At 40.6% G+C, this 25,341-nt stretch overlaps 1 protein-coding gene and 1 long non-coding RNA gene across 4 annotated transcripts in view; both read right to left on the minus strand.

The window, feature by feature from the left end:
- The window catches only part of PDE3B (phosphodiesterase 3B), an 82,212-nt gene extending 64,100 nt beyond the window's left edge, over positions 1-18,112 (minus strand). For both annotated transcript variants that reach the window (XM_068194117.1, XM_068194116.1), the window contains exon 1: positions 15,821-18,112. In XM_068194117.1, the coding sequence (XP_068050218.1) occupies positions 15,821-16,816 (996 nt within the window). In that variant the 5' untranslated portion in view covers positions 16,817-18,112. The remainder of the gene's footprint in view (positions 1-15,820) is intronic.
- A 1,716-nt stretch (positions 18,113-19,828) lies between these two features.
- LOC137476088 (uncharacterized) lies at positions 19,829-23,551 on the minus strand. 2 transcript variants are annotated; one of them, XR_011000243.1, is made up of 3 exons: positions 23,368-23,507; positions 20,821-22,974; positions 19,829-20,244 (listed from the first exon to the last, which is right to left on the minus strand). It is a non-coding gene; the product is annotated as an uncharacterized lncRNA (long non-coding RNA). The 2 variants fall into 2 exon arrangements; XR_011000242.1 differs by having other exon boundaries at positions 19,829-22,974; positions 23,368-23,551.
- Positions 23,552-25,341: the final 1,790 nt, after the last annotated feature.

Raw genomic sequence — 25,341 nt, forward strand, 5'->3', positions numbered from 1 at the left:
AGGCTGGGCAAGGCAGCCAAATGACACTGAAATATCAGCAAAACCTGGTGCTCTTCCTTTTTAATGGCCAATAAACCCCTGGTGTTTTAGCTACCTCCACTTTTTTTTTTTTTAAATTTAAGTAAAATACAGTTGGAGAGAAACCTGCACAAAGGTCCCAGGCCACACAGACAGTGATCACCATTTGAAATGCAACTCCAGTGACCAGCTAACCATAAATGACACTGGCATGCAGTCCAAAAAATGCTCTAAGAATATGGGCTGCCAGATGCCTACAGCCAAGGCAATTTATCATAAGTGTGCAGAAATGAGGGTACTCAATCTTTCTAAGCCTTGTATCCAAGGGTTTGGGGAGAAAGAGAAGGGAAAGTAGCATTTGAAACTGGGAAGGATTGGTGATTTGGTTGTCTTTTTTCCTTTATCCTTTTAATAGGAATTAAAATATTTGAAAACCCAAGTATTCAAGCATTTAAATTATATTGACTTTTTAAGCATTGCACAAACCGAGGAACATGTGTATTCTGTATTAACCTTGATGTTTTAACAACTCTGGCCTTTAGCTATGTACTGTAATTCTAGTTTATTAAAACCTAAGTTTATTTGTGCGTTTGCCTATGTAACAAATCCATGGAAAAATAAAAAAACCAAACAATTCTGGTTTAACCTGTTGGTCACTGTACGATTTTTCCCTAAAAAACCCAACCATAGCTAGCCATGAGACAATATCCATACTGACAATATACATCAATATTAAGCCAGTTAGGGTAAATTTGTTTACAGTTTTAAAGTGAAATACAGGAGATACGATGATTTTCTGAGATAAAACACATACTGCTTTCAACACTAACTGGTTTATACTAGTGGCTAGGTAACCACTGGAAATAATTGAATTTTAATCAACAAAGAAAAAAAAGATTTAGAAAAAAAAATCCCTTGCTATAGAGGTTAAGCCTCAGGTAACATTATTTTTGAAAATTATGTTTTAATATGTAGCACATAACAAAACTTCAGATTAATTACTGGAATAGGTGGTGATATCCAAAATGTTGGTGAAATTTAATTTTGGCAACTAGGGAAGGTCATTTTCATACAGATCACAAAAATGTGACTATACATTTTTGAGAACCAAGCACAGCTACAAGGCTCTTTACAGAAGCAGCACGGAAAGCTTAAATAAATTGATTTTTTTCCCAAGCAGCGCCTTGCAAATTCTCTTGAGCGCCGTGGCCGCAGTCACAAGCAGAGGGCTTGAGATGGAGCCAGTCTTTGCCTTTGTAACCGGCGAGTTCAGCTTGCAACACTATCAAAAATAAAAGAACTGTAAGCTAATTGCTGGCAAGTATGACGCAAGCGGTTTCCTAGGGAACAGCCCAAGTTGCTGAAGTGCCTGATCCAGCATTTCCTCATCTGTTTGCACTCACACCAGCAGTCTGACAATGTAGTCACTGCATCCTGTTTCACTCAGCAGCCAGAGAAACGCTCAGCTTAACCCTTGAGTTACAGCATTTCACTTAGCCCAGCTCACACCAGCTTTTTACAGCCAGGCTTTGCGCAGGCATTTGCATTTTCTCACAACCTGGCAGCAGCTGCCTTTTCTACTTTTAATTGAGAAGGAAAAGATGAGAAAGAAAACAATTTAATTTTTTTTTTTAAAGCATCTTTTAATTTGTATTTGCACTACTCAAAGTTTCGGCTGCAAATTAAATTTTAAAAAATTAATCGCCTGCAGACTTTACATAAAACAATGAGTTATATGTATTTCTGATCATAACTTTACAGCTACAGAATCTTCCTGGTTTTATACTATACTTAAATACAAATATCAAAATTATCTGTCAAACTGCTTCTCATTCAATTCAAATAGATGTAGAATCATTTATAAGTAGTTGTAGACTTATTCTTAAGTAGCAAACATATTTTTCAAATGTATCAAAACCCAGTATATACAAAAATATAATAAAACAAAATCACATTTTGATCTAAAAAAAATGTAGGAATAAAACAAAAATCACATTTTGATCTAAAGAAACGTAGAGAGCATGGATCTCATCAGTGTGCAGGGAAACTGCAGATCCTGGAAGAAAAAAATTATAAAAAAGAACAAATGCTGACCTTTCTGGCAATATATTGAACACACAAAAAAATTGATTATTTTACAGTTTTCTTCTTATGTGTGAATTTGAATTTGGTCATTTCAGGACATGAATAAACATGAAACAAATTATTCTCAGCACAGAGCTTTTCTGTACTGACATCAGTGCTTATCCGGTGTAAAACACGACTGTTTTTCTGTACTATGGGAATAGTTGTGGGCCACAAAGAAAGCAAAAAGGTGAGATAAAAGTAATTATTTGTTGTTGATGTTGTTAAAAATTCTGGGCAATTCTTCACCAAGGAAAAATGCACATAAAATTTACTGGTGAAAAAGGCTCCCCTCTTCACAGAGTGATCTCCTGAGTGCACTTTCAAATGGGAAATCCCCCTCAAGCATTCTGAAATGGGTGACAGCCAGCTAGAACAACCTGTCACAGCAGCTTCCTGACCACCAAAGAGAACTGGGTACCGAAAATGTGAAGGTGCAGGTAGGAGGCAGTGGCAGGGACTTTTCAGAATTCCTTTCCCCAAAGCTTACTCACTTAGGGGCCAGTCTGCATCACGCCAGAACTGCTCTGCAAGAAAACATCCTGATTTTCCACTAACTGGCACTCTCATTCTAATACACTGTGTTTCTCCTTTTTCTTGGGAAGCCCTCCTGCTCTAATCTAGCATCATATTGTAACAATATTCCAAAGCATAAAAAAACAAGTTTTATGCTAAAAAGCCCAGGGGTACAGAGAAAGAAGCAGCCTGAAATAAAACTCCTGAGAACAGTTATGCACTGTCACCTGTACTTCTGTAGAAGATAAGAAACCAAAAAGTTAACACGACAGGATCAATGCTCTGGCTTAGTCAGCAATTAATTATTTGCTAGCATCTCAGTGGTGTATTTCTCAAAATACACCACTGTATTTCCATCAGTAGGCTTTTCTACTCTATTAATATAGATTTTTCTCTGCATCACTTCTTAGCTTCTTCCCATTCACTTGCATTCCTCTTATGTTATTCATGTGCACTACAATACCCACATAGTTTGTAGGAAGGCAGAAGAAAAACAGAAATAAATGTTTGCTTCACCCATAGATCATTTTCCTCAACTGAATGGAAAGCCAGTTCAGGAAAAAAATAAAGGAAGTAGTCTGGTATGTGATGGAAATTCCAGAATGAAATCAAGCAGTTTCAGGGATGAGGAGCAGAAAACCTGGGATGGCACGGGGCATGTTGAGAAACTCTAATATCCCTATAGGGGAAGGAAGCAAACCAGCACGGTCTAGCAAGATACAGAAGATTCCTACCCTAACTGTATTCAGTGGATTAGGGAGCCCTGAGGAAAGTGATGAGCCACATGAAGACTCTAGCTTACGGTATTCAAGGTTCAGACAAGTTCTCCAAAACTAAACCATAAAATGGTTGCCAAGGATATCTTTGATAAAATGAGTTCTTAGGTGAGTGGATTAGAACCAGGTGGAAGAACACCCACATACAAGTTCTGTTAGAGGGCACTAAAAGATATTTATATACAAATATGAACAAAAGCCTCTGAAAGGGTTGGAAATCTATGCAAATACTACTGACTTAGCACTTGTACAGTCCTCAGACTTATTGTCTGCCTTATAACAATCCACTGACTATGGAATCTACCATCACAGTGTAATTTTCTCCAGCTCTGTCTCCTGCTAAATCTGGGACACAAGAAGAAAAATACAGCTCTGGTCACTGAGCTAGGTGACATCCCAAATGATGCTCATGACAAGAGCAAGGTAGGGAACTAGTTGTCCTTTTTAACTTTGATTTTTTCTTGGCTTACCCCTCTTACCAAAATCTGCAGGGGTACTACTGCAGAACATCTCAGAAAGTGAATCAGAGCTGATGGGAAGAACAAGACAGACTTGGAACACAGCTGGGAATCTAACAGATAGGCTGAACCAAAGTAATAAATATTGGAGATAAAGTTCAAAATTTCTTTTAAAAGAAAGAAAAGTTCTGTGAAAATCCACTTAAATGTGCAAACTTAATGGAGGTAAATAAAGCTCAAGGTATCAGGACAAAAAATATTCCTTTTCTCCTACTGATCCTGTCACAGCCCAAGCTGTAACTAGAACAAAACACCTCAACCAAATTTTTTGTCAGTACTATACAGATCAGGTAAAGCTTTCCTGTAGCTCTCTAACACTGCAGGAAGGTATAATGACAAATACAAATCCTCTGAGTCTTCATCTCCATTTTCAACGGTGACATGAAGGGAGGAAGATGTTCAGTATTTATTTTTTGAGGCACAGCTCATTCCATAGTATCATTTATCGGCCAGTTCCTCTTGCTACAACTGTAGCCCTTGAGTCAATAATATTCCTATTTCTCCCTCCTCACTTGCTTACAATAGGAGAGAGCAAGGCAAAATATAAACAAGATGTTTGGTTTAGTCTTCTTAAAAAAAAAAAAAAAAAGCCACCCAAAAACACCAAACCCCAAACCAACCTAGAAAACCTTTGTCCCCACCATCCAGGAAATAAACAAACAGGGGATTGTTTTGAGTTTTGAAACTACTGAACACATGCAGATATTTTTTGGGCAGCAAAGAATAAGCTCCCAGCCACCGAAGTTCACATCATAAGAGCTCAAAACTGACAAATTTGCAGTTGCACTTACAGAGAAGGAAGCAGATCAGTGAGTGCCTTGCATTCTAACCTGCAGATCTAAAAGAGCAAAATTAACAACTCCACAATAAAATACAGTATCAAGGTAAAAGAAGGTATGCAGGACTGTAAAAAACAAATATATGCAGCATCTTGAATGTAGTTGAATTGTGTATACTTTTCAACAATGGACAATTACAAGTAACAGATTCTAGAAACATTTTAATGCTGTAACTACAAATAAATATTTCATTCCTCTGTGTTAAAAGTTATACGTTACAAAATGTTCTATAACTTTTTTAACAATAATTTGATTGCTAGGTTTCTAAAAGTAAAGTATTTTGAGTCAGAACACTTTCATATTTCTGCTGAAACAGACACTTGTAGTTTTGTACCAAATTGTGGTACTGATCTTGTAACAAAGAAAGAACACACTGGTAGGAAGAGGTGTTCAAATTATTGTAAATGAAGAAAAGATAAAAACAAGGAAAAAGAAAGAAAAATTGTATTTAAAAAAAGACAAGCAAATAAGCAATTTACTTTTGAATGTTAATCTCCAGGAAAATTATTTTCCTTGTACTTTCAAGGCCCAAATAATTGAAAATAAAAATGTGGTTTCTAAAGGCACACCAAACCTATCCATCACCAGACAGGTGAAAGAAACATAGCTCTAGGAGTGTATTCAAGACTGTTAACACTTGTTAAAGTTATAAATTACATTAAGCTCTGTGAATTTTTAAACAAGTAAGGACTATAATCTCAATCCTTAAACACTGCAAAACACATGTTCTTTTCCACTTGAAAGCTTAAGTGCTTTGCTGACTCTAGGGAGCTTCCTGCTAGAACAAGTGTTAAGGCAAGCATGGAAGCCTTACAAATCTTTAGAAAGGAGATTTTAACAGCAACTACACTCGTAAAAGTCAAATTACATAGGACTAAATGTACCTGTAGAGGTCCATTATTGAAGCTGTACTGACTTTTGCAGTACCAGAAATGGCATCTCTTTATTACACATAACGCAGTGTAAGTATTTTCTAATGTTGTGAGACACTTCCCTAAAAAAGATATCAATTTCATGTTTACAGGTGTAATATCAGTTTCTAACTTGATTTGTCCTGAAATGTTATGCCTAATAATGAGTTATGTGAATTTTACATGTAAGCACTGAGTTTTACTCAGTTTTAATAAGACTGTTTGAAGCTTAGGGTCTCTTATCTAGCTTTGATTTTTGCTCTTCATAAAAAAATTCTTATCCATCACATATAGGATAAAGTACTGTTTTTTTCATCAGGCCATTCTGCAGATGTCTCTGACAGTCATTGCCTCAGAGGATTTGAAAACACAGACCACACTTAAAGCAATTGCCAGCATCGCAACTGCCTCAGCTAATCTACTCCCATTTTCTTATTTTCATCTTGACATCATAGAAAATCACTTGCCAACTCACTATTTTCAAACTTCTTTGAAATTCTCTGGCATATAATGAACAGGCTACCAATTATGAAAAAAAATGAAGTAACAGCAATGACAAAGAAAAAGACTGGTCATTAACACAAAAGCTGTTCCAAACACTTCCTTCTCAATCCAACTTGTTCAAGCAGAGACTCCAAATAGAAGGAAAAATTAGACTTTTTGTATTATGAGGGCATGGAAATATTCTGCTGTGCTGAATAAAAACTAGCAAGAAATGCTGATAAAAATTCTAATTAATGCTTTCTACAACTGCCTAAAAATAAGCTAACAGATACTTATAATCAAAATACTTTCAACTGTGATTTGCCATAGCAGCAAAAAGCTGTCATTTACATCATGGTAATAACTCATTTTAACTTCAGACAGACATATTACAGTTCTCTAATCATTAGAAAGATCCTAAGTAACATTCCACAGCTTTTTTACTATTAAAACACACACACACACACAAAAAAAAAAAAAAAAACAAACACCAAAGAAACTAGAAGATGCCTGAACATCTGTGCGAATAATCTATGGAAATTCTCTCACTGCAAGGTTCATTTGAAATCTGCTTTGTGAGCATTTTTCCAAAAGTAATCCCCAAAAGGATACTCTGCTGCCCCAAAAATGCAGTTAGCTGAAACAAGGACAGAATGAGAACACATGCAGGGTGGATAAGACAAGCTTTTTTGTTTTTTAGTTAAGATATAAAATGTACTGCTCTATTCTATACTAACATGTTAGGAATAATCATGTCATCATTAATGATTTCCATACATCTGTGTCTCAGTGCCCTTTTGTATGGACAATCTCAGTGGAAACAGTAAAACCTGGTCCAATATTCATCTTTCCCTGAGCAAAATAAAGTCTGCTTCTTGCAGATCCGACTAGCCAAGAGGAAAGCTGTGCTAGCGTGCCTTTACTCCTTCCAGTCCCAGCCAATTCCTTCAGGGCACTCGCTGCCAGAGCAGATGGTGTTTCACAGGCACAGCAGGATCTAAACTTTTCCATCCTGCTAATCACACCTTCAGGTTTCAACACAAACTTCCCTGCCTTTCTACTCACACATTGGAACATAACTGCTTGTATCTGCAGAAATGCAGTTTAAATAAACTGAAATTTAATTTCATACTGTGTAATGAGGGAGGGAGAATGTGTGGGAAACTAGGAAATTGCAAGAGCAGGTATGGAAGAGCCTGTGAGTGTATTTGCACATTACACTGTCTAGGTGGCAAATCAAAGGAAATTAAGACCACTGTCTAGGTGGCAAATCAAAGGAAATTAAGACCACTGTGAACAGTAATCAACATAATAATCACTTAAGAGTTCTCTCAAAACATATTCCTTTTTTTTTAATTAGCTTCATTAAACCACACATGACACTGAGTTTTATAAACTACTAACGACATCATATGAATACAAAGATCTATCCCTGCCTCGAAGAAAGCTCACAGAGTCAGCTCACTTTTAGAGGCACAAGCCCAGCTGAGAGGCCATACCTGCCTGTAGGGCACACACGGTGTGAGGTTCCTTGGCCACCCCACAGCCTTCACCCAGGAGGTAATGAGGTATCTGAGGGCCACTCTTGAGCAGTCATCGCATATTGTGAAACAGGAAACAGTTGTTTTACAGAAACAACTTCTGTGAAAGGATGGAAACTCTGCTGGACAGCTAGAAGGTACTAGAAAAAAACTCCTTTAAAAACTCTGTACTTCTTAAATCAGTAACTTTAGAGTACTCTGAAATTTAGAATTCTTTTTAAGGAATCTACTAGGCAGAATGAACAAAATTATATTCTTGAAGTGGCAAACAGGTATCACACAACAATACTTAGGAGGAAAAAATAAATATGTTGTGATTGAACATTCAATATCAACTGACTCTAATAAAAATGAAAATACCCTAAATAGAAACACAAGCCTTTAGTTTTAAGTCACAGTAGAAAAAAAAGTCATGCAGACAGTAAACCCAGTAAAAGAATGTCTTTTTTACCCTTTAATTTAGCTCCTATCTTCTTAAAGGGCATTAATTAATCAAAAACAAATGAAGCAAGACCAGTAATGAAGGTTAAAGAGACATACTAATACCACAGTGCCTATGCAGGGAGTCATAATTAAGCTGTTATTTCAGTAAAACTGATGGAATCTCCCTCTGGTAACTTAACCTTTCACACACTTTAAGAAAAGCTCATTCTATTTCATGAGCTTTGCTGACAAAAGCATCCTGACAGTAGATATTAACAGGCAGGTGGGACACAGGCTTGCTGTATCACCACCCCTGAGAGATACAGCTCTCCTGGGGTGAGGGAGCAGCACTGGCTGGTTTGGGCATAATGAATTACTCACCCCAAATTAAACCCTATTCCTATTTCTGTGACCATCATCAGCATGGATACAGCTAAACCAACATACCTGTAATGCTATTTCACACCAAAAAGCCTAGGATTTTCCTCATAAAAGAGGGAAGACCTCTCAAAACCAAATCCAAAGCACTCAAATACAGCCTCATATGGTACCCTTTCTACAGTATCTTGAATAACTTAAAAATAGGAAATTACAGAGGCAAAATATCATTTTCATATTCCATAAAACAAATGTTTATTTCTCAAATGAAAACAAATGGAACATTTTCTGCAAACATGCCTTTAACTTAGTGAAGGTATTTGGGTTTGCATAAAGGGACATTAAGGTTGGCAACTCAATACTAGGTAACAAAACTTGTCAACATTACCATTTGATCAGGCATTGAATTGGAAATATGCCAGGTTTTTTCACACAACCCTGTACAAACTGAAGAGAATACTGGTGGTCACAAATGTTCTGCATAACAGCACTGGTTTTCATAAATATTGAACTATCAAACAAATAGAGGGATATAAAAAAACTACTTGGGTATCTGTGCCCTGGTCTGGCCCTCTCCCAATAAATTTGCACTTGTTTCAAACGAATGTGTTACATACAAAGGCTCTGTGTGAAAAAGTGAGGATGGTCTAACACATCAAAACTTACTCCTCACCAGCTGCCCATATTGATATAAATTATGTCCTTCTCCAGCTGAATGATCCATTTCCAAAAACAAAACTGCTCTGGAAGCTGACATTTTGTTTCAGCAGTCGCAGTCATGCCTTGTTATGGCCCTTCCAGTTCCTAGAACAGTTTGTTTTGCCACACTCATCAATAAGGCCATTCACTTCTCTGATCTTCCTTAAGCACAGAGTTCCCTGACCTATTTCTTTCACAAATATCGGTAACACTTCCCTTCCCCAAATATCATCATCTTCCAGTTTACTTGTTACCCTGTGAACTCTCATTTATTAACATCCATGGCTCCTGTCTGTTTTGAAGGTTCTAGCACAATTTTACTGCCACTGGATTCTTAAAGTTATTGATCCTTTTTATGCTTCAATAACAATCACTCAGACATTGCACACTCTGCCCTGACCAACCCAAGCCCTAGCTTTAACCTTAAATTTTCATTTCTGCTATTGAGTTGCAGGAAAGTCCCCTCTTTTTTTTTTTTTTTTTCACCATTAAAATTTATTCTGTAGTGTCCTTGCATCTTGTTAAGCATTGTTTTCAGCAACTGGAAAGGGCATGCTGAAATTCAACCTTTCCTTTCACTCTCTTTTATTCTCATCTTCAACTATTCTTTCAGCTTGCTCTCCACATAGTTTTATCCTGAAAAATCAGTGAGCTTCCAGCAAAATATTCTATGTCTGTAGCCTCCTGTGGTCTGTCCTCTCTTTTCTCATTTGGCAGACAGAACTTTTCACATCAACAATAGAACAGACTACATCCCCCAATTTCCCTGCCTGTAATCCCCAATCTTTGCACAAAAGTACAAGATTTACTCTTTCCCATCTTCAGCAACTGGTATCTAATAGTTATATTTGGCTTTGTTCAGTGATTTCTTTTGAGGGTGGTAAGGCTGCATGAAGTCTTCATTTTAAAGTATCAGAAAAGCAAAACAGGAATAAAAAAGCTTTTTTAAGAAATATAAGTTTCCAACCAAATGTCACATAGGACCCAGGCTGTGACAGACTCCCCACCCCACCTGCATTATTCTGGTGTTCATTCATGACATGAGACACTGTCATGAGGATTCTGAGAGTTCAGCTCACACTGCAGACTTGCCCTGCATATTCTGTAGGGTTTCTTCAGTTCCCATTCATGTTCTTTTCATAAAATTTGCTGGGATTTGATCTTGTAAGGCCAATTTACTACAATCAATTCCATTGCTCAAGTTCAATTATCAGAATAGTACTATCAGGCATATACATGCACAGCATACATAGTGTCAAAATATGAGTTTTTCTAAGGAAAATATACCAAATTTCTTGCCATTCTCTTCCCTTTCATATTTAATCTCCCAGAATACACTGTGCACAAACCCCAGCATGGAAGCTGCCCCTCTTTTTCATTCTAGAGATTTTTCTGGGTACCTTTTGTTTCTCATCTCTACAAGTTTCTTTCATAAATTTAAAACATCTTCCTGGTCCAAACTGAATATTAGTACTTTATGCAATTTATTCTGCTATTTTAATTCAACACAGTCAATCATGCAGTTGTTGGAATGGTCTCTCACAGCTTCTTTCACTTCTTTCCTACTAGTGCTCTGTGACATGCTTCCCTCGCCTTCCAACAAATTTCTCCAGCATTTCCACAGAAGTGGTCTTGGATCTCCTTCCTTTCTCCAGTTATATTTTCTTTCCAGGAAAACACACCTGAAGCAACAGTCAGACTGCTTTGCTACACAGGCAGCTCAGAGACACTCTTGCCTGCTTTGACTTAGGCAGAATGTAAACTGCCACCAAGTCTTGGCTGTCTAAAAGCCAGCTTAAGCTAAACTCAGCTAACAGAGTTCTTAAGGGCACTCAGTCTTCCTAAAACCTTTCTTGTCATTCTCAGTGGTCCCAGGTGAAATGGTGCCAGAGGATAACATCTTAAACTCTGACCTCTCTACAGGCAAACCATCATTCAATCATCCTTTCTTTGTGGTATAATACTGCAAGGGAGAGAGAGAGAAAAAGAGAGAGATGGAACTTTTACTTCTCATTTCACCTTTCATCTAGCTCAGTATATTTTGCCAACGTCAGAGAGAACCAGACAGAAACAAGAGAATCCCACTCATCCAAAATATGGTTGCAGAAACAGTTTTCCAAGTCTGTTTCTTTCACCATGCAATCCTTCTCTTTGCATATTCCTCACACTCAGCTGCATCCCATTGGAAATTATTCCATTCACAGCTCAACAACACACTGCTACCTTGATTTTTCCCCATAAGACAAATCCCAGAGACAGGATGATTTGGTGAACAACAGAAACACATCTTGCCATGTAGGTACAGCTGTGGTAACAGTCATTGGAATCATGAGTGCGAAACTTCAAACAGCAAAGATCTTTGCCAAACACACAGAAAGGAGAATTACATTTTGTTACTGGCTGCACTCAACAGGTAAAGGTTCACCTGTTTCTGGGTTGCAAACAGCATCTGAGTGTAACAGATACTAAAAATCTGTTTCAGTATCAGATTATAAAATACACATGAACAGACAGTTTCTGCACTAGGAAGTTTATGCCCTGAAAACTTAAGGACAAAGTATAATTTGTTTCACAAATAGGTAACAGACGCAGATGTAAATTTCATGAGCAAATAAGGAACTGCATTAATTTCAAGTTACACAAATATTTCAAACTCCTGAAATCAAGTCCTGATGTTCCTAAGGTAATACATCAAAGGTATGAGATAGCTTGGAACAGAAACTGGGGAGAGGTGGTGGTCAATCCAGCTCTAACCACAAGACAATTCTTCCTGTAATTAACAGAGTGCAACATGAAAGCAGTCTTTGTCCATGAAATATCCCAGCTTTCCTATATGTTTGAACCTAGTCAGATAACCAGAAAAAGTGTGTCAGCTCTGTTTGCAGGCTGTTTTGGACACGTATAATGTGTATTTAATTAGGAAGGCCTATTCTTTACTCAAGGAAAAATATGAATATTCTTTCTGGATTTTGAGAAGTTCCTGTGTAAGATTCCCTACACATACGTGTTTGCTTTCATATACATGTCCACTATCAAGTTAAAGAAAAAAAAAAAAGTCTTACTACCATATTTTTCAGGACATAGTGTTTACGAGATCTGCAATACTGACAAGCACCTTTTAGATTCCCTGATTTGGCTTTCAGACAAAAAAAAAAAAAAAAGAAACCCTTTGATATCAGTAGCAATAGGTAGAGCTAACGGATTACCATACAATTAATACTTGCAGTCAAAATATGACCTACACAAAGTTTGAAATACCAACTAATACTGCAGTCTTACTGCAATTCCTCTCTGGGTCTGAGATGAATACTGAAGTAAGAATACAAACAGCCTGTTTACTGCTAAAATCATATCAATTTCTATTGGCAAAAGTGTTAATGTAGTAGAGTTCAGAAAAGGCATTGCCGTTGCAAAATTTTTAGCCGTAATTTGAGTCATATTGTTTCCCACAACGTGTATTTATATTTTTTTTATATTGGCATTTAAATATACTTACATAAAAACATAAAGACATAGTCTGTTCAAGTTTCTTTCCTCCCACCTCAAACTAGGTTGCTAGACATATGTACTGCAGAAGAGACACAAACAGCATGAATTTAGACACTTTGATTGCTAAAGTAGATATAGATACTCATGGAAATGGTAAGAATAATCTCATTTTATCAACTTTCCAGCCTCATAGTTAGCATACCTGTTGAAGTTCAGAAAGCAATATCTAAGTATTTGTCATGAGGATTACTCAAATTTGCAAGCTTTTAATGGATCATGCTTACAGGGCCTTTTTCCACTTGTCCCCCAGAAAAAAATGATCGTTCCATCCAGTTTCTGTGTGCATGTGCTGCTGGTTGTACGTTCCCCTATGTGTTAGTATTCCATCCTGTTCCCACCCCCTCCATGCACACAGACCCCTTGGAATTGCTGGCTGAAAAAAACCCCAACAACCCAGTCAAATAAATATAATTATTTTCTTGTATACTTAAGTAGATAAAGAGTACATATAACCTCAAATCCACATGTTACTGAAAATTTAAGGTCAATACTAACATTCTCTATTTTCATTTTAGTTATTCAAATAATAACTAAAATCTATACAAAATGAGATTTAAAAAAAAAAAAAACCAATCAGCCACTGGAACAATCTCCCTAGAGAAGTAATGGATTCCCCAACATTGGACAAGTTTAAGATTTAGCTGGACAGGGTGCTGGGCCAACTTGTTTAGACAGTGATTTTGCCAAGAAAGGTAGGACCAGATGCCCCTTAGGGTACCCTACTGACATGCTATTCTATATTTGACATAAACTTCTTCTACATATAAGAGGTTTGTGACAATCACACAAAATACGTCTAATAGAATCACAGTAATAACTTATCTCTTATTCATTGAAGTATTTCTGTCATGGTGGACCATCAGCATCTTCCTAACAATGTTCACTCAACACCTTGAAATATTAATATTGGAAAAGAACCATTGTACTGCTTTATAAAGATTTGCAAAATGTGTAATCAGCCCTTAAAGAAAAGCCACACAATAGATGCTCTCTGAAAAGCATTAAGTACACACATTCCTTCAGTTTCAAGGAAGCAATATAAAAACCTTGTACTGTTTATTCAAATAAAGTCACACATTATGGTTTTACTTCTTCCTACCCCTGCCCAAACAATTGATGTTTTATCAGTTCTGCAATGTCTGATCTCTCTCCAAATCAGACACAAGATCAGAGGATTTAATCTGTGTTACCCTTGTAAAATTGTATATAAAATACAGCAGAGAACATGTATCTGTGGATCTCATTTAAACTGTGCTTAACAAAGCACAAATATTTATTGTAAAGCATAATGGATTATTAGGAAAATTAAGAACTTCATATCGCTTTGTTCACATCTAGTGATAAAAAAGATATCAAATTCTGGAAGTCTATCAAAAAGTTACATTTTATTATGAACATGTATGATTTAAGCATTGCCAATAAATCCTACATATTTAGTTATAGCTGACATTTATGATGTTACTTGAAGAATAATGAATGCCCTAACTTGAAATATGCACATGCCTTTAAGAAGTGAGCTGAACGTCAAAGAAAGCTTTTAGTAACTTGCATATGAACAAGTATATTCTATCTTCTAGAAAGGTTAATGAAATCACATTTTCTGAGATTTCTGCGCTACAGACAAATGTGACAGCAAAGGAGAGCATTTACTATCCAGAAGGGAACAGAGAAAGTAAATTATTATATGATAGTCCCTACATATCTTAACTGCTAGTAAAATATTTTAATGTTTCTTTCATTGTATGCATTAGATAATCTGCAATGTACTGAATGAGTAATTTCTGAAGACTGTCACAGCATACTTGCATTTTAACCTTTTATGCAGAAACAATGACTGTATTAATCACTGTAAACAATTACTGTATTAATTCTGTTGGGCAAGCTCAGGGGGGGAAGTGCTCGAAAACTACTCCACCGTTTCAGATTCACTTCGTATTTCCTCAGACCTAATTCACAGTCAATCACAAGACCTGCATTATAGAACAAATGTCAAGGAAAAACTAGAAAATTTCATTTGGCACCGATGAGTCTCAGCCACGACAGTAACAGACGGGGATTCTGCAGCAACAATCACTTCGCAGAAACTGCTCACTTGCGCGTTTATTAAATACACTCCCCTCATTCTGCCTCCTACAACGGGCTGATAATCCACTTGCAGCAGCCTCGGGCCAGTTCCAACACAACTCAATGTTCCGGCAGTTGACGTGCAAGTGCCCAAATAAAAACAAACTCCCCCACACGCACGGGGGTTTACGCTACAAAAAACAAGACTCATTGAAAAGTTTTCCGGGAGGTAGAAACCAACAGAGTTCCATTCAAGAAAACTGATCGTTTCGGGCATCCCTCCAGCCCCTACTGAACAGCTCTCTCTTCAGTAAAAAGAAGTTTCTTAAAACCCATCAACCCAAAACTAACGTTAACTTAGGTGGAGCGAGGAGCAGGGGGTGAGAGAGAGGGAGATGGGAACAAACGACAGTAATCTGCAGGGCAGAAGGACAGCTGCCACTCAAATAACGCCAGCACTCGATAAATAATATCCCTCAAAACCTGGTATTTCTTTAGCACTTGGTAATGGTTTTGTCGACAGAATGCGGGAAGAACCAGAAGTGCCGGGCAGCTTAGAAAGCTGTGGTTTCTTTCTCTCGGAAAGGCTGCCAGACGCCGAGGAGGTGGGGGGCTTCAGAAAAAAAAAAAAAAATAAAATAACACGGTAACTGATAGCTGAAGCTGACTGGTTTGAGGTTTTGCTCTAATCAATAAGAACGGCTGTTTAATAATTGAGATTGCATTAAAAGCGAGCGAGTCTTCTGTTCTACAGCAAATACATTATTATGATTTAGCACCCACGCAGAAATAAAGGGTTATATCGATTCTGCAGAAACGAGCTGAGAAACCCGCTAAGGGACTAACATTCTCCTCCACTCATCTAGCAGGAGTTTGCTAGTGAGCAGACATACAGCACAGGCACACACAGCAGTCAGGAAAAGCTATGGAGTGGCGCTCATTCCGCCGAAAGTTTCTCCTTCAAGTTTCAGAGAAACCTACCTGCTCTCTGGAAATGCAAGGCAAAGAGGGTCTCCTAAACATTTTGCAGCTGCCGTAGTAGCTGACCGAAGTTTCCCCTAGGGACACACAGCTAGATCTCCTCCTGGGTCTGATCACAGGCACTTTTTCCTCCACGCTGGGGAGCCGTGGGTGGTGGTGATGCTGGTGATGCGCTCCTCGGCTGTGCGCCGAGAAGATGCCGTGCTCCCCGCCACAGAGTGCCAGGAGGCAGCCTGCCACCCCGACCGTGCCGGCCAGCAGCGGGCCGAGCGCTGGGGGCAGCGCCTGGAGGCTGCTGAGCGACACCAGCCACACCAGGCTGCAGAACACCAAGACGAGGAGGCTCCGGCGCAACTTCAGGGAGCTCTGCGGCAGGGTCAGCGCCGCCACCGAGACCAGCACCGTCAGGAACCTTCCTAGGAACATCTGCGGCTCCTCTTCATGCCCCTCCGCGGGCAGCAGCCACTGCAGCGCCACGAAGTCCCCCGAGTAGCAGCACAGGGGCAGCGCCAGCAGCCACCAGCGGGTCTTGCCGCCGCCGTGCTCCCCGCGCCGGCCGCCGACCAGGTAGCAGGTGAGGAAGAAGAAGGCACAGGCGATGCTGAAGAGGGGGCTGAGGAAACGGGTCAGGCACAGCAAGGCGTGCAGCGGCCGCGGGATCCGCCAGCTGCTCTCGTCCTGCTGGTCCGGGGCGCTGCCCCGGCCGGGAAAGGCCAGGAGCGAGAGGGCAGCGGCGGCCAGGACGCCCAGGGCGAGCCGAGCTCGGGAGGAGGAGGCGGTAGGAAAGAGCAGCAAGGAGAGGAAGCTCTTCGGGGGGTCCTGCCGCAGCGGGGTCGCGCAGCTCTTCACGTATCCGTTCCGCAAGCTCTCCGCGCTGCCAGGCAGCGCCGCGGGGGCGGCCGCCCCGCCGCCGTCCGGCTGCGGGCAGTGCTGCGGGGCTCTGCCGGCCCCGGGTGGGGAGGCGGCCACCGCCGCAGCTTCTCGCTCTTCCCTCATGGTGGTCGGGGACGCGGCAGGGGGAGGACGTCGGAGAGGCGCGGGTCGCGCTATCTGCGTCCCGGCCGCGCCTCCCGCATCCCCTCAAGAGAAGGGCGCTGGGCTGAGCCGCCGCTCGTCCCCCGCGGGCAGCGGCGTCCGCGGCATGGTGGGTGAGGACGGGAAAAAGAGAGAAAAGGTAAAAGTCTGACTCGCCCGCTCGCGTTCCTCAAACGGCTCCGGCAGCGGGCACTCGCTGCCGCCGCCCAGCGCCCAGCGGCGGCAGCGGCCGCGGCGGAGCCAGCGGGGGTGGGAGTGACGCGGGGAGCAGGCCCCTCGCCCGCCCCCCTTCCTCCCCTCCCCTCCCCTCCCCTCCCCTTCCCTGCCTCCCGCCTCTCCGCCTTCCCTCCTCCCCCGGACCCCGGCAGCCGCACTTCCCGCGATCTTTTTTAAAATATAAATCTGTATGTCTGTGTCTGCCCAGCCGCCCCCCGGGACAGCGTGCGGGGCTCGGGACGGCCCCCGCCAGGAGCCGCAGCAAGGGACGATGAGGAAGGAATGCTGAACTGCCGCGACTTTGTGCTTTATCTTGTCATCTAGCTTCGAGATGCCGCGGAAAAGTTGTTCGTACGGGCTGTAAAGCACACACAGAGTATCGAAGTGTTTTCCCTCCGAGGAGCATGACTTTTTCCTTTTTATTCCTTTCTTTTTTTTTTTTTTTAGCACCCGAGAAGTAAGTATGGATTAGAGTAATTATCTACTTTTTTTTTTTTTTTAACTAAGTTACAGACTAGACCTCATTACACGACCAGGTTTATTTGCACAGCTAATACCTTTGGAATGGATCAAAATAATAATTTTGGAACGGTTCTTTGGAAGTGTTTAGACTGCTGTAAGAGAAAACAGGCAGCTAATGGGATTTTGAGTAATGCCTTTGCTCATTTATTGTTTGTTTTTTTTTTTGGAAAAGTAACTGCTAAGCACTTCTAAGTTTATTCTAATTGTTACTTAGAACAAAGATCCTTTGAGCCATGTTTCCACATAATATTGTACTGCTTTACTGACACTGGTTCAGAAATCAGTTCGGGTAAGTCAGTGGTTGCACGTTTTGCTTTTTTTATTGAAACAAGGAACTCTTGAAATTATTTGGTGCCTTTGCTTGTAATTCCCTCCCTTTGAGCAGCCCCCGAGTAGCAGCTGGTTTGTGGAAGCTGTGGGGTGGCAGGAAGGGCTGCTGCAGGACACAGGCCTGAAAGTTGGCCATGAACAGAAATTGTCAAGTGTGATTCCTGACAGAAAATGCAGTATGCAATGGCAAATAGAGTAACTCCTGTACATGGGAGGGAAATAAGTAATGATTTATTTTTTTAAAAGGCAGATCAATATGGTGGAATTTTAATACCATAGTGCATCTTCCTCTGTTAAAAATACCCCTACACTCTTTTTCCAAAAAATACGAAAAAAAAATTATTTACTGACTTGGTACAATTAACAAAGATTCTGTGCCATCATATTGGTTCTAAAAAGTTTTCAAAAAAGGAGACTCTGCAGTTCCTTTTGGAATTATATTCTTACATATTCTGGTCTTCATATGTTCATGATATCAATTGGACCACAATCAAGTATACTTGTAAATGCTTTTAAGGCTGAGAAATACCTTGCTTTTAGGCATATTCTTTATTTTTTTTTATTCTCTTGAATTCAGCTATAAATAAATGCATTCCAGAAATAATTCACATTTGTAATCTTCACTTAAACACCTTTGAGTATATTTGTAGCAGTGGAGACTGGGAAGTGCCTAAGGAAGACTACAGAGACAGAAGATCACATGATCCCTAAATACCATGGATGCAACCATCTGTGGCTTCAGCACTTTCTGAATCACGAGTGGTGTCTTATTCTTGACAGTTCTTAGTAGGTTTTTAATCTACATAGGTTTTTAGCATCTGCAGAGTAGTACAAGAAAAGGTCCTTACTCAATACAACTTGACTATGCAAGTGTGAAATATGGCTGTTTTTTTAAAGTTTCCTTCCTGTCTTAGTTAATATTCTTCTCATTTTGATAGAAACAATGGACAGTTGCTCTCTAGTCACCATGTCTCTTGAATTCATGATTTTATATCTTTTCTCAGTCTTGCATTTATTCTAAGCTGAGGAGTTTGGGCATATTTTTTCAGATTTATGTTACTATTTTTTTTCTTTTTTTGAGCACCACTATATCCTTTTGGAGCAGAGAAGACCAGGAGTTATACCCAGTATTCAAGACAGAAGCACAATCCAAATAATGTTTGCTTTCTTTATAATTCCTGCCTCTCATTTGTTTTGCTTTGCTAAGGAAGTGAGACAGCAGATAAACCAAGCATTGTTGAAAGTGGTTCTGTTGAACATTGAACGCTGTTTTCACAGTGTTATGTATATAGATCCCAGGCTCTGTGTTCTGATTGTTAACATCTACATCCACTAGATAATTTTATAGGTAAGATTAGGGTTTTTTTCTGTGTTTACATTACAGTTATCTACAGTAAATTTCACCTGCCTATGAAGTCAGCGCTGTGAGGCTGTAAGCACATTCTCTCAGTCAGTAACTTTGTATTAACAGTATACTTTACCACCTTCCCATCTTTTTTCAGATCATTTATCCTTAATTAATTAGCTTTAATTTCAGTGATATATATGCTAAAGAAATATATACATTCCAGAATGTAATGGGAATAGAGTTTGTCTTTAGTAATGTCTCTGTTGCCTAACAGCACTCTTCCTACCACATTACAGGACACTGTCTTGAGGAGTTTCCAATCTAATAATGAATTTCAGTATAAAGAAAACTTGGTTTGAGTACTTCAGTGTCTGTTGTAAATTATAAGAGCATTAACTAAATTGCTCCTTGTAACAGAATAATTTTTAGAATAAGGAAATAACTTTTTTATTAGCTTTTCTTAAACAAATACAGAAAAACATCTTGTTTTATTAAAATTTAAGACATTTATGTCAGGGGAATGTAATATTTGTTTTTGTCATCCTCCAGTTTCAGTATCAAAACAAGATGGGTGGCTTAGTGATTTGAGTCAGGTTGGCTGTCTCTGACTATCTAATAATAATAAATAGTAATGTAATTAAATATTCATTTTAAATGGTGATAAATAAGATTTTCCAAGTTAAGTCTTTTTTATCAGTGACCTCCCTGTCTTTATGCTGAGGCAGTTTTCTTGTTCCTGCTGTTCTTATTTTCTTCTTTTCCTCCTGAGAGGAGGGAATGAGCCAATGTCTGGGTGGAAGTTTGGCTGCCAGCAAAGGCCAAGCTATCACAATAACCATGTATACTCAGCCCTGGAGATCTGATCAGGAAAATACTGTTAAATCTTAGATTTTTATTGCAAAGACTGACCCTGCTGCCATCACTGTGTTTTAATAGAGAATTTTCATTTGTTTGGTCAAACTGAAAACCAGACCTGTTGTGGTGTGTTTTTGCTTTAAATTTGTATTTGCCCCCTGTCCCCTTCCCTAATCCCTCCTCTCTCCAGTTGTTAATCTTCCCAAGCCCATCCCTAACCTCCTCCCTTCCAAGTTGTCAATCCTCCCCATCCCTGCCCCTTTTTCCAGAACTCTTCCTGCCAGTCCTCCTTGTCGCAACCCCTCCTTCCAGACTGTTTCCTGTCTATTTTGTTATACTCGACACCCTGTTTCTTACTTTGTGTTATTCTACTTCCCTTTTCCCCCTGATAGGTTTACAACATTTTAGTCCCACCTTAGACCCCTCCCCAGCCTTACCCTCACTGGTTAATGTTCCCACACCCCTCCTCCTAAGTTACAGTATAAAAACTCCTGTTCACCCCCTACAGTGGGGTCTTGGGGCTCTATCTTGTCCATCTGATAAATACAGTCTGGTTTACCCCAAGATCTGTGTCATCTTCATCTGTCCCTGCACTGAACCTTCTGATAACTGGGATTGCAGAGCTTGCAGGGGGACGGTTGTGCCCCTGCTTTTGCCGCCCAGCATGCCTCTGACAGCGCGCTGCAACACAGACCTAATTTTAAAGTGGAATTCTTCGTAGATGAGACTATTTAAATATGGTGTTTTATACCCACAACATACTGGCAGTAGAACAGAACAAGTCATAACTGATTTGGCAGTAAAGACTTTTTCTTCACTAAATCTATACTAGCAAAATTCGTAAACTGGTGGTATCTATCTCTACAGTGGAAAATATTTACTGACTTTATACACAATTTAATATACTGTGTCAAGTTGTCTTTGTTAGTTTCTGTTGATCCGGAGATATGTAGAGTTCCTTTTTCTTCCTAAGTGATTAAACCTACAAACACCTAAAATCAGATTTTGGGACGATGGGTGTATATTATTTTGTAATTCACTTCAGGAAAGCATAATAATGATTAATATTTCAGATAGAAATGATAATATTTAACAAGAATATGTGTATGAACCAAAAGCAGTCATAAAACAGTTAATTTAAATTCTCCTAATTCAGAGGATAACTATTTTTATAGCATTGTTTTGAAGGTTTGGGAATTTTTTCTGGCTAAGGAAATTGCAAGTATTTATTTATCCAGCTACCTCCACATTTTCCACTGTCATTATTCCCAGTGATGCCTGTCGTAATAAGTGGCCAATGACCTTCACATAGGATGAGCTACAGGAGTCTTAGAGACCTGCCTGTTATTCATCACAGTGGTAGAACAACTGCAACAGCACAGTGGCATTCTACTAAAAGCTCACATTTCCCCAACAGCTTATTGTACAGGCGGAATAAAATGCTTTCTTAAAAACCGACCATTGTTGTAGATGTCGGCGAATCCAATGGGAAGAATGATGATGTCTGACTTATTTCAGAAGGCTGAATGATTTCTTTATTATATTTATGCTATGATACATTAATATACTATATAAAAGAGGATACTAAAAACTACATGCTACTCTCTCTAACTATCATATCTAACTCACTCACAACTCGTGACCCTGTTCGCCAGAGTCCAGACACAGGTGGATCCAATTGGCCATCAGGCCCAGACAACCCACCGTGATCCAACCAGGCATTCGCTCTAGGTAAACAATTCTCCAAACACATTGCACAAGAGAAAAACAAGGAGCAGAAATAGAAATTGTTTTCTCTTTCACTTCTCTCTGTGCACCTTTGTAAAAATCCTGAGAGAGAGAGAAATGTGCTTGCCACAGACCATGTCTTTTCTCCACCTAAAAAGTCACTTTTGTTTGGTTTTTCCTTAATTTGGTGAAAGAAAAAATCAAAAGGAAACTCACTGAAAAGGCCAAACCTACCACCTGGTAGTGCCTCTTTGTGAATGTCCCCATTTACACACTCAAACTTGCACCTAGAGACCTTAAACTAAATTTAAAATGTAGTTTAGCAAGTGATGTCAACTGCAGATTATTTTCCTACTTGTTTTCTTTGCTGGTTTAGTATCGCTTCAGAGTATTGCCAATAATAAAATTGATGTGTAAAAGTTGAAGGGGTCGTTTTTGAAATTGTAAAGCTGATTTGTAGTCTTTGTCCTATTAGACTTGTAGGAATGGTTAAACCATCAAAATTAGCATTTCTCAGGAAACAGCAAGGTGCTCCTTCATCCAATGAAGAACCTTTATTTTAATAAAGGATGGAATATCAAGAAAATAAAACAACAAGGTGAAAAAAAGCTGAACTTTATTCAAATGGACTACTCCAAAAATCTAAAACAATGGGGTGGGAAATCTACATGGGGACAACCTTATACCTAAAAAACTGTCAAGTTCTTAAAACTAGAACTCTAAAACAACTTCATATTCTAAGGGAAAAGAAGATTGCTGGGAACCGATGGCTAAGCTATTGAAAGCTATGGCTAACAAACAGGATCTTCACTAAAACCTACAGTGGGGGATGTCACAGTGCCCGGGCTGAGCACTGCTCACACATCCCCTTGCACTGCTCTGCCATCTGAGAGGCGACCTGGAGCTGGGAACCTCAGAGCTGAGGGGAGAAGTGCAGTCTCCTCCTCTTCCAAAGGCCCCTTTTTGCCAGTCTCTTCTGCCTGGGCCTCTGCAGAGAGCTGTGGCACAGGCGCAGGCGCATCAGGGCACGGTTGTGCCTCAACAGCTGCAACAGCTCCTTGCAGCAGCCACATCCCCGGCAGCAGCATGGCCCTGCAGAGACCGAGGGGCTCTGGCGCTTCTCCTGCAAGGCACAGAACGGGGAGAGTGTGGGGCTGAGCCCTCTTGGGATAACTTTGGACACCCCGGAAGACACTCTGGCCTGGCTGGACAGCCTGGGGCTGAGGCTGCAGGAAGAAGGGCTGTGGCCAGCTCAGCCTGGTGTCCCTGGAGCTCAGCCCCTGGGCCTGATTCCTTCCCTGGGCTTGAAATCCCCCTCTGCCTTGGGCCCTTAGGCTGATTGCTGCCCAAGAGGCCCAGGAAGCACAGGATCTGACCAGCTTTTCTCCTCCATGGGGGATCTCAAGCCTCACCCAACACAGGTGAACAAGACCTTGTTCCAAGACCCTGGAACAATACCTTGTTTCCTCCTAGCCCCTGACCACATCCCAGCTGCCTAACACCCCTCCCTCACCTCTCCCCAGCATCTCCAGAGCCTTCTGCCAAGACAGCATCTGAGGACAATTCCCGTCAGCAGCAGCTCCAGGACTAAGTTCACCAAAGAACCTGCCACCACGACCCACAGGAGGGTTGTCTCAGGGCCCATGAACTGATGATCTGTTTCCTCAGGAAACTCGCCCAAGGTGCCCATGTCCCACTCAGGATGGCTGGAAGGGCTGAGGGGCTGGAGCAGCATCAGGAGCATGTAGACTCTCAGAAGCCACTGGGAGCCATGGCCAGCCATGGTGTCGCTGAAGGTTGACTGCATTCTCAGCACAAACTCTGGCCGTGTCTCTGCGCCAACTTCTGCTCGTGCTCTGGGCACAGTGACAGGCTGGGGACAGTTCCCAGCCACCCCACTGGCCCCAGAGGCTGTGATGTCACAGAACCGTGGAATCAATTGGCTTGGGGGAGCCCTGTGAGATCATTGAGTCCCACTAGGGACCCATCCCCAACATGGCATCTCCAGCAGAGCACTGAGGGCCACGCCCACTCTTTCCTTGAACTCTTCCCACAATGGGGTCTCCACCCCTGCCCCAGGCAGCCCATTCCAATGTATTATGCCCCGCTCTGGGCAAAAGTTCTTCCTAATGTCCAACCCAAATGTCCCTTGGCACAGCTTAAAATCCTTGTTGGCATTTGCTCTCTCATGTCCTTCCCATCTCTGAGAATGCTGCCACTGCCTAATCAGTAAGTTGCCTCTAGGCAGGACAAGAGGCTTGGCCCATGATAGCTGCTCAACTTTCTGGCCATCCCAAGGGGCAGCTTATTCTTATTCTTTGATGTCTCTGGGATCTTGGGAGTTGGAGCACAGTGCAGGCCCAGGGACAGCAATGGTGCTCAGTGAATGGGGCCCTGCTTGAGGATGCCCAGCAATGACAGGGATGTCCCCCAGGCCTTGGTGGCTGCTGCGCCAGCAGGAGCAAGTGCCCCTAGCATAGGTGGGAGCTGGAGCCTCCCACAAAGCCCTGCTGGAAGGACCGAGATGCCTCGAACTGCAGGGGCTTCTTGTGGTGGAACAGCAGGACCCAGCCCTTGGTCCTCTTGGACCTCCTGCCTCTCTTGAACTGGTTGATACTTAAGGCACCATATGATAGAATACCTGCACCTGTGTAACAATGGCTAGTGATATTATGACCTCTATACACACACACAAAAAAAATCTTAATTCTCTATTTTGTAACTTCTAAATGAAAATTTATTTATATTTCTCAATACTGACTTATTTTTGCATTGCCTGTTCTCTGTTCAAGTGTAGACTAACTAGAAAGGATTAATAACATAATAATGACTCTTTTTACTCAAGGCTGTAATCTTGGCATCATCTTGAGCGTATTGCTTTTGACCCACACATCCAGAACCTGTCTAAATATTACCACATTTTAATATTTCTTAGTTTTAATAATTGCCTTCTGTTTTTACTGCCCAGGGTTTTTTTTTGCCATTGCCCTGTAATCGTGATATGCACAGAGATCAGCTCTGTTGAGAATTGCTATTGTTTTCCCCTTAAAGCACCTTTTTCTCATGTTCTTCAGACACATGAAATACCAATATTTGATTATTCCTTCCTAATGTAGTGCTGACATTCCTATTAGTTTCTCACTGTGTGATCAGCTTTTGCACCTGTTTAAATAAGTTTGTACATAGTTGACCAGCTCTTCACTTCATAAAACATTTTTGTGTTTTCTTTTGAATCAGCACAGAAATGTTAGGTAAATTCTAGGAATTCCACTTTAAAGTTTCTTTTCAAGCACTTCATACTCTTAAGCATCAAATTAATAACAATCAGATCTAATTGTTATTGCTTGTAAACCTGCCCTGACTGTAGTCCTTGCCCTTTTTTTTCATGGAGAAAGGAATTATCAATTTGTCATCTAATTCGGAAACTTTCACAGAGTAATACTCCAGGAGATTATGAGACACATCAGTGCTTTCTAGAGCCTCCTTT

This window comes from Anomalospiza imberbis, chromosome 6 (genome assembly GCF_031753505.1).
Source record: "Anomalospiza imberbis isolate Cuckoo-Finch-1a 21T00152 chromosome 6, ASM3175350v1, whole genome shotgun sequence".
Classification (NCBI taxonomy): Eukaryota; Metazoa; Chordata; class Aves; order Passeriformes; family Viduidae; genus Anomalospiza; species Anomalospiza imberbis.